Consider the following 10470-nt stretch of genomic DNA (forward strand, 5'->3'; position numbering starts at 1 on the left):
GTTTATAGTACAGAGGTGATTGTTTGGCATTCCATGATACTATTTTTGTGCTGATGAGGGCCCAGCATTACAACAGATTGACAGATGACATCTGAGTCAAAAACATTTGAGAAGATCTGTTGTAACTAAATATGTTATTATATTCAATACTTCACTGATTCCAGTATACACTGTGGAGCGGCTGTGTCCTACACCTTAATATAACCAAGTTGGACATATTTTAGTGTAACTACATTGCTACTGTGTAATATACATGTTCTATGCAAATTGCAGACTGACTTGGCAATTTGTAATCCTTCCTTTTGCACGTCTTACATGTGTTAATGACGTGTAGTCAGCATGGAGTATACTACTGCACACGTCACATTCATTCCTCATATTTGTTAATATATCATCCCTGGCTATCATCTATTTTCATGATTGCTTCCAGCCTGGCTGCCTATCACAGCTTAGCGTCCTAACAGGCACCTATAATATTACACCATCACTAAACTAAAGCTTATGATATAACATATGGTGTATACAAGCCTCCAGGACATATGGGACAGCGCCCGGCATATTAATTATGTCAATTACCTTGTGTTTCATGTATGTATTCTAATCCCAGCATAGCATAAACTCTTGGGAGCTGAGCCCGCGAAGCCTTGAATAGTCTGTACTCAGCACTGCTGATGCTCCATGTATAAGCTATGAAAAAATCAACCCAGTTATTATCTGGCATCAATTCATTAGACTCTGGACATTTGGCAGATGTGGACTTAGGCATTTCTTGGGGATGTTTCTGAAAATTGTGCAAACAAAAAATTATTATTCAGTTTCTGTATGCTTTATAGCACAATCTATCATGAAGCGGAATGTGCTTGTGAACAGTTCTCCATCCTATTACAGCTAGAAGGGGAAATTTGATTGGTCTGACTTACAGTTTGCTATTTGTCATATTACATTCAGGTATTTTCTCTTCCAATAGTTGATTAAATATTAAAGGGGAATTCTTATCTAAAGATTTATAGCATATCCACAACTGCTTGGCTTTCTCCATAACTCCTACAGACTTAGGCAGGCTGCAGACAACCCTGTGCTTCTGGCCCACCGTGAATTAAAGGCATGGCCATGCATGGTGAACACGTGGATGTCACCCGTGCACTGGCCGTACTTCCAGTGGCGTAACTAGGAATGGCGGGGCCCCGTGGCGAACTTTTGACATGGGGCCCCCCCCGACACCGAAGATCTCGACCGAGTCCCTCCTACGCATTCCTGCGCACTCTATTATGTCCCATAGTGGCCCCTGCACACTGTATTATGTCCCATAGTGTCCCCTGCACACAGTATTATGTCCCATAGTGGCCCCTGCACACAGTATTATACCCCATAGTGGCCCCTGCACACCGTATTATGTCCCATAGTGGCCCCTGCAGGACTAAATACTGTCACCTGACCCGCTGACCGCTATACCAGGACAATTGTGGATAAAAAATCTGGTCATGTGCATTACAATTTAGTAACTCCATGTGCCTCATATAAATAGCAGTTAACCCCATCATGTCCCTCACATTAACCCCTGTGTGCCTCACCATAAGAGTTACTGATATGTGAGAGACATGCAGGTAATAATAAAGTATCTTCATTACTATTACCCCCATATGTCTCACATATTAGTAACTCTTATGGTGAGGCACACAGGGGTTAATGTGAGGGACATGATAGGGTTAACTGCTATTAATATGAGGCACATGGAGCTACTAAAACAAAAGTAATCACCCCAAATGCCTGATATTAGTATAGTAACTCCAGTATGTACCTGTGTATCTTTAGTTTCATTTTCCTTCTTCCTTTCTTCCTCTTCAGTGCAGGACGGCAGGAGCTCGGCAGGGATAAGCCCCGCCTCCTCCTCTCATTGGTGGGCAGAGGACAGGCAGAGAAAGGGAGGGGGGAGCGTCCTGAAGCGCTGACAGGAGCCAGAGCTGCAGCTCCTGTGTCTCAGCCGTTGCTGCAGCTTCGGGGCCCCCTGTTGGTGGAAAGTATTCCACCAACAGGGGGCCCCGATCATTATACTCGGGGGTCCGAAAAGACCTCCGAGAATAATGATAGCAGCGGTAGCAGCTGTCACCGGGCCCCTGATGTCCTGGGCCCTGTGGCAGCTGCCTCTGCTGCCTCCGTGGTAGTTACGCCACTGCGTACTTCCGAGGCCCCTTTCATTAAATGAAAAGGAGCCACGGAAGCGAGGGATTAGGACAGACAAATTAGGACAGGACCTGTTCTATATTTTGCAGCCCGGACTGTTGGCCCACACACGTGACCATGTAATTCACGGTGATGTGCATGGGCCCATAGAAATGCATGGGTCAGGTTGTTTCAGGCTTTTCCTTTGTATTATTGTATTTCTTATGTCTATTTTGTATGGTTGTGTATTTTGTTAAAAATTTAATAAAAATTACAGTTTAAAAAAAAAAAAAAGAAATGCATGGGTCAGAGTGCTATCCGTGAAATACTCAGCGCACTGATCACGGCCACGGTCGTCTGCAAGAGGCCTTAATGGAGTTTTCCAGTCTATTGATTTTAATGAGGGGCATTCCCAGATTTTGTAGATAGGTACGACCCACCTTAAGGATGTAGAGGGCATTTATAGTCACCTATCAAAGTTTATAGAGAATGGGGGAGCTGGGAATCAGTAAACAGGGGGCAGTGTAAACATTAACCCCTTCCCGCACTGCGCTATACTACTACATCGCTCTGAGCATTAACTATAATGTATTAGTACGGCACTGTAAGTTTTGTAACACAGCCAAGGGCCGGGACCAGTTGCTGAAGTCGTAATAAACCCCCTGAATGCTGTGCTCCATAGCGACATCGTCCCCCACCATTGCCTCTTGGATCTCCCGCAATAAGATTGCGGGTTTCATGGGCTTGCCATGGCAGTCTACCTATGCACAGTTCTCTTAGGAACAAATGTGCGATGTTCTGCAATACTATGTATTGCAGTACACTCAGTGGCGTAACTAGGAATGGCGGGGCCCCGTGGCGAACTTTTGGCATGGGGCCCCCCCCAACCGACGCTGAAGACCTCGACTGACCCCCTCCTCCGCACTCTATTATGTCCCTTAGTAAGCCCTGCACACAGTATTATGTCCATTAGTGGCCCCTGCATACAGTATTATGTCCCTTAGTGGCCCCTTCACACAGTATTATCCCCCATAGTGGCCCCTGCACACAGTATTATGTCCCATAGTGGCCCCTGAATACAGTATTATCCCCAATAGTGGCCCCTGCACACAGTATTATCCCCCATAGTGTCCCTGCACACAGTATTATGCACCATAGTGGCCCCTGAACACAGTATTATCCCTAGTAGTGGCCCCTGCACACAGTATTATCCCCAATAGTGGCCCCTGTCACCAGGCCCCCTAATGGCCCGGGCCCTGTGGCAGCCGCCTCCGCTACCTCTATGGTAGTTACGCCCCTGAGTACACTGTACCCATGATCTGAGATCCCAGCTTCAAGTCCCCTTGTGGGAGATGTAAAAAGTAAGAAAAAATAAATAAATTTAAAATCCACAATAATAAGCAAACAATAAAAAATAAAAAAAAAAAAACACTTTTTATATCTTTTTTAAAAAAACATTAAAAATTAACATGATAGGTATCCCAAGCACCAACGATCCAAAAATAGCGTCATTTAACACTGTAAAAAAAAAAAAAGCACAGCTTAACATATTTTGATCACTTTGCTTTCTCCAAAGAATATCAATTAAAAGTGATCAAAAAGTCATACATATCAAATTTTGGCACCAATAACAAGTGCAACTTATCCCGCAAATAAAGAGCCCTTACCTACCACCATCAACAAGCAGTTAAAAATGTTATAGGTGTCAGAATAAATTGACCACAGGAAAATTGTTTATTTTTAAAAAGTGAAGTTTATTTGTAAAAGTGGTAAAACTTAACAAAAACCAATATAAATATGCATTTGCTGTAGTCGTAATGACCCGCTGGACAAAGCTGCCATGTCAATTTTAATACAGAGTGAACGCTGTAAAAACAAAATGCAAATACTTAGAATAGAATTGTGTGTTATTTCACATGGACCCTCAAAATCATTAATAAAAGCTAATTAAAATATATGTTCCCCAAAATGGTGGCAAATGAAAGTACAACTCATCATGCAAAGATTAAGCCTTCACATAGCTATGTTGACAGAAAAATAAAAAAGTTATGAATTTTGGAAGGCGGGGAGGGAATATACGAAAAAAAAGTCACCAAGAATTAACGTACAAACTACCCTGCGTCCTCGGGGTAAAGCCCCATTACAAAGCATTTGAATCCTAGAAACTCTTCACAGTTTTGAGGTAGAAACTGAGAATTGAGCATTTCCCCTGGCGAGTACTCTCGATTTCCTGCAGCACGTGACTACTGAATCAGCTGCAAGACATTTCCATAAGAAACTCCAGTTTTCAGTATTAGATTGTATGCTGACGCTTGTGGTCTCCAGCTCAAGGTCCCTTGGGAGGGCTAGACTCTCATTGTTAGAATTGTTTGTGGCATTGGATGATATTTCCATTCAGGCAATTGGAAAAACATGAACTTAAAGGGGTTTTCCCACCAAAGCAAGGTATTCCCTACCCATAGGGATAACTTGCCGATCTGTCAGGTCAGACCACTTAGAAGACTCTCTGGCACTCCAATTGAAATTAATGGTTCGGTGCGTGCACTGCCTAACTACCAATCCATTCAGACTAGGGGACAAATGTTCTCCTTTTGCAAATCAGTGGGTGTCTGAGCAGTTAGACCCCCACCGATCTACAAGTTATCCAGTATCCTATGCATAGGGAATGACTTGTTTTGATGGTTAGCTCTGTAGCCTTGCAGCGCTGGAGTCTTAAGTTTGAATCCAACCAAAGACAACATTTGCAATGAGTTTGTTTGTTCTCCCAGTGAACAGATCCATAGGTTTTTCAATGGAGTTTCCGTCCTATTTAAATGTGACATATGGAAGCCGTCTCATTTCTATGTCCTGTTGAACAGCAGGATCTTGAGATTGTTTTGTCTTGTACAATGCAAGTCTACGGAAACAGCATGCTATAGCATAGGCCGCCTCTTGCACTCTCCTGTTTAACACCTCCTTTTTATAAGAAAAAAAGGAAAAACAGGACATGTAAACACAATAGAAAAATCTAGAGTGAACCCAACCTAATTCTTTCTTTTAAACTTCCCCTTTAAGAATTCCACTTGTGGCTTTGGTTTCAAAAACTGCATGTGTGTTTCCAGTCTACCCTGTTTCCCCGAAAATAAGACAGTTTCTTATAATTAACTATCTAACGAAATATATGACCTTTCTTATTTTTGGGGGATGTCTTATGCAGCGGCTGGAGCGGGGAACAATCGGCAGTCATGCTGATGCTTCCTTAGCGGAGCGCCGGCATGACTGCCGGTTGTATGTGATCCAGAAGGTGAAGGGGGGGGGGGGGGTTTGTCTTATTTTTGGGGAAACAGGGTAAGACCAGATGAGCACACTGTTGAATTTCTATTGGGGAAGTTATGTCAAGTAGTCCTCTACAAAGGCTGCCTAGTAGAGATGAGATATAAAAAAAAAACAAAAAAAACTTGATAGCCTTCAGTAGTTGATACCTTTTTAATGGCTAACTAATAATGATGACAGATTACAAAGTTTCAGAACTCTAGGCTCCTTTCTCAAGTAAATTTTACAACGGAGAACTACAGGAGCGTACTGTGCATGCGCACAAGAGCGGAGTGTGAACCCAGCTGGAAGAAGACGCAGTTGCTGTTGAAGATGGAGGCATCGCTGGAGAGAGTTCTCTGGCAGTATTGGGGATGCCTCCAGTGCTGTCTGAGCGCTGGGGCCCGCCCCCAGTGCTGCAAAAGAACTAATTTGCATATCGACAAGAACCGGGATTGTAGGCGAACGGCGGCACGTAGAAGACGACGAAAGGTAGGAGAAGAATATTCTTTCTTAAGGCTATTCCGATGTGTTACTTAGATAAAATTGTGTCTGACTGATAGGATCCCTTTAATCCTTATAGAGTCCATGCACAAATACTGAAATCTACACAAACTTGTAACTGGCATAGATTTCAGCTATCAATTATGCCATACAATTGGCCCTGCCCACAGCATGTCCTCATTCACATTTTTGGGGCATAAAATACAAGTCAAATATTAGCTGTAGGACAACTGGGAGTTATGAAACAGCGTGTTTTGTTTTTTTCTGGCTTTTTTTTCCCTCACTTTTTTTTTTCATTCCATGCCATTTGTTTCATTCGCTAGGTATACTGTTTCTTTCAGGCGTTTAGAATTCTATATTTATTTTTTTTAAAAAAGGTTCCAAAGTTTCTTCATTACTTTTGTTCTTATCACTGTGTAACCAAGCAGATTGGCATTCAGAAGATAAAGAGGCTGCTGAGGTCATTTGTCCTGTGTGACTCTTCACTGCAAGGCCATGAAAGTAGAGACCATTAAAGGGTCATGCACTTTCTAATATTGATAGCCTATCCTAAGGGTCTGACTAGAGATGAGCGAACACTGTTCGGATCAGCCGATCCGAACAGCACGCTCCCATAGAAATGAATGGAAGCACCTGGCACGCAGATTAGCCCCCGCGTGCCGGCTGCTTCCATTCATTTCTATGGGAGCGTGCTGTTCCGAACAGTGTTCGCTCATCTCTAGGTCTGACATCTGGGACCACCTCCCAGATCAGCTGCTTGGGGACAGTGCAGCTACCTTGTAATGTTTACATGCTGGGGGCTGCGCTGCTCACTCACCATACAATTTATAACGGTGCTTTAGGTACTGCAGCAATGCTCCAATGAAGTCTATGGAGCAGCACTACACTTTGGTGAGTGAACAGCTGGGCCTTGGCTTGTAAACATTACTAGGAGCCGCACCATCCCAGGGGTCCCGGGTGTTGGACCTATCCTAGGCCATTAATGTTAGAAAGTGGCTTATTCCTTTAAGGACAAGTCAGGACTGAGGCAGTGAGGTATCTGTGAAGTGTAGGACTGTCTTATGTCTCATCCTTCTAGGCCTTGTTCCCTTATTTATTACGCTTACTTATATAGCGCCATCATATTCCGCAGCGCTTTACAGACATTGTCAGTCACTGTCCCATATAGGGCTCACACTCTAAATCCCCTATCAGTACGTCTTTGGTCTTCCCTTATGTGGCCAGACCTCCAGTGGTGGGCATATAAATTGTCACCCAGCTTTTCCAGGTACAATTCTATAACTAAGCACTGACTGTAATATTTCCCAGGTCACAGCCATTGGTTTCTATCTACTGAAGATGTAGTTGTGAATTCTCTCTATAAATGGCATAAAAGCCAGCACATATTTATCACTGAGGCTGAGGAGATTTGCAGAACTCCTGTTCTTACAGGCAGACTTATTAAGGAGCAGAATCCTCCATAAAGGCGAATTCTTCATTGCTGTAAATTGCCTCAGACATGCAGCTACTGGAGCTGCAGCCCGCGCTTTCCCATGCAGTGATCCTAAGGCGTCTGCCCCTCCATAGGAATAAGGAGCGACAGCGACTGAACTGCAGAGAAAGGGGGCGTGGCCTTTATAGCCTAGGAGGGGCGTGTCTATGAGCAGAGTGGCGGCGCTCTCCACCAATGGCCGTGCAGCCTGCCGTAGCCTAAGCATCTGTATCTCCATGTTCTGCTGAGAGCCAGGCAGTCTGTGGTCGCCGCTGCACGGATTCCTTCTGCTGCGAAGCTGCCTGAGCAGGGACCAGGACATTATATAAGGGGTGGAGGGCTGCGAGCTCACCCCCCTCCGCTCACCGATGGCATCCTCCAGTGCCTTATAAAGCGGTCCAGGCACCATTGAGCGGGCGATGCCATGTTACATTGTTGCAGGGGTCTGACGAGAAGTTTGCGCGGCTCCTGCATCATTCAGCCGGAAGGTGATTAGTGGGATTTCCTTCCAGAAGGAGCAGATTGTGCGTCATGATCGGCGCCTGCAGTCACGACAGATCGTGATCACGACACAGCGCCGACTTCCTGCCGAGGAAGGGCCATGGGGCAGCTGCCCCTAACATGATACTCAAGTGCCCAAACTTTCCTGATGGCCTCGCATGCAGCAGCCGGAGGGGATTAGTGAGCAACAGTTCTCCAAGCTGCTGGGTCCTGCGGTCCTCCAGATAATCTCCCCCCAGCAGCCGCCCCCTCCCCGGTGCCCAGGATGAAAGTGTTCCGCAGGAAGGCGATCATCCTGTGCCTGGGCTACATCCTGCTGCTGGTCCTCACCATGCTCAACCTGATGGACAAGTGGCACAAGGAGCCCCAGCAGTGCAACGATCAGGTGAGGTACACCCCCTACCAGACCCGCTCCGACATCCGCTACCTGTACCGACCCTCCCCGCCAAGGAAGAGGCAGCTGGTCTATGTCTTCACCACCTGGAGGTCCGGCTCGTCCTTCTTTGGGGAGCTCTTCAACCAGAACCCCGAGGTCTTCTTCCTCTACGAGCCGGTGTGGCACGTCTGGCAGAAGCTGTACCCTGGGGATGCCATGTCTCTGCAGGGTGCTGCCCGCGATCTCCTCAGCGCTCTCTACCGGTGTGACTTGTCTGCCCTCCAGCTGTACAACACTGCAGGGGCAAAGAACATCAGCACCCTGGGCATCTTCGGAGCTTCCACCAACAAGGTCATCTGCTCCTCCCCTATCTGCTCGGCCTATAAGAAGGATGTGGTGGGTTTGGTGGATGATAAAGTGTGTAAGAAATGTCCTCCTCAAAGCCTGAGCATGCTGGAGGAAGAGTGCCACAAGTACAACACCATAGTCATTAAAGGGGTAAGGATTTTTGACATCAACGTGCTGGCCCCATTGATGGTAGACCCTTCCCTGGACTTGAAGGTCATCCATTTAGTTAGGGATCCCCGGGCAGTAGCCAACTCCAGGATAAAGTCTAGACATGGATTGATCCGAGAGAGCCTTCAGGTGGTTCGTAGCAGGGACCCTAGGATTCGTAGGGTTCCCTTTATAGATCCTGGACACAAACTTAACAAGAAAGATGGTTCTGACTATCACGCCATAGGTGCCATGGAGGTAATATGTAGCAGCATGGGCAAGACCCTAAGGACTGCGCTCAACCCCCCGAGCTGGCTCAAGGGTAACTACATGGTAGTTAGGTATGAGGATCTTGTTATGGATCCCATAAAGACCTTAAGACAGGTCTATGGATTTGTCAACTTGTCTGTAAGCCCAGAAATAGAGAAGTTTTCACTAAACATGACTAGTGGCTCAGGCTACTCATCTAAACCATTTGTGGTGTCTGCTCGCAACGCCACCCAAGCTGTCAGTGCTTGGAGGACATTACTTACTTTCCTGCAGATAAAGCAGGTGGAAGAGTATTGCCAGGTACCAATGGACCTTTTGGGTTACCAGACAGTTAGCAGTCAAGAAGCTGTTAAAGACTTTAGCAAGTCATTGCTTAGGAAGCCGATGTTATGAAGACAATCATTTAGGATTGACATGTTGCCTGCATAAACCCATACCTGACAACTACTGTACCAAAAGTCTGCAACTGTTACTGTACATTACTGTATTTCCTTATGGTAAACAATCTTTCCTACAGTTTATCTTCTGGGGTACTTCATGTATTTGATGAACTTTTGCTTGCATTCTATTTAACGTGTCCTCAGGACCCCCTGACATAACTACTATACGGCATGTGAGGTGGCTCTGTCCCTGACTGTCTTCATGTAGTGGATCCTGAGGACCAAGTGTGGAGTCTTCTACTGTTTGGTGTCCATAAAATAATTATCCTGAGGCAGCTCCATAGTGATGATTATCTTGTGGCAGCCAACGTATTGCCCTCCCAATAGGGGGATTTAACCTGTTGTATTATCTCGATACTGTTTATGCTGCTGACTCACATGTTGGTTACATAGTTTGCAAGTGTCTTTGCCTTCAGTAAATACATTTATATATTGTTTCCAAATACGACTGGAAATAACTAAGCACCACACATTGCATGAAACTGCAATGGTCTGGCAGAACTGTATGGGATTCCCAGTGGGAGAACTGCTACATGTTACAATTACTGTTAATAAAATCAATAATTTATGATCATTTTTGGAAAGCGGTGAGTTGTGTGTTCATGACTTTTTATTCGCATGATGTGTCCATAGGCTGGAGAATGGTGAATTTATGGCAATGTCTGTTATACAATCAGCTTTATCATATTCTTGACATTTTGTAGGATTTTAACCAAACCTAAGTTGTTTTTTTTTTTTTTTTTTTATTGACTATTCCAAAGAACAATACATTTTGTAATGGCAGAATAATTGCTTCCTCTTAGAGATCCCAGGGAGAAGTGGCTGCAATAAGCTGCCAGATCAAGCAAGTCTGAACTTAATTGTGACTTGGTTATGTTATGACAGCAATGTAGTATGTATCATCTGAAGTTCAGCATCCAGTCGATGCCATTATATGCTATGTCTACATGTCATAGAAAATG

General features: G+C 45.0%; 1 protein-coding gene across 1 annotated transcript; it reads left to right on the forward strand.

The window, feature by feature from the left end:
• Window positions 1–7776: 7776 nt before the first annotated feature.
• CHST2 (carbohydrate sulfotransferase 2) lies at window positions 7777–10226 on the forward strand. Its single transcript, XM_075268826.1, has one exon. The coding sequence runs from the start codon at window positions 8193–8195 to the stop codon at window positions 9459–9461; it is 1269 nt and encodes a 422-aa protein (XP_075124927.1). The 5' UTR covers window positions 7777–8192; the 3' UTR covers window positions 9462–10226.
• Window positions 10227–10470: the final 244 nt, after the last annotated feature.

The sequence above is a fragment of the Leptodactylus fuscus genome, chromosome 3, assembly GCF_031893055.1.
Source record: "Leptodactylus fuscus isolate aLepFus1 chromosome 3, aLepFus1.hap2, whole genome shotgun sequence".
NCBI classification, from domain to species: Eukaryota; Metazoa; Chordata; class Amphibia; order Anura; family Leptodactylidae; genus Leptodactylus; species Leptodactylus fuscus.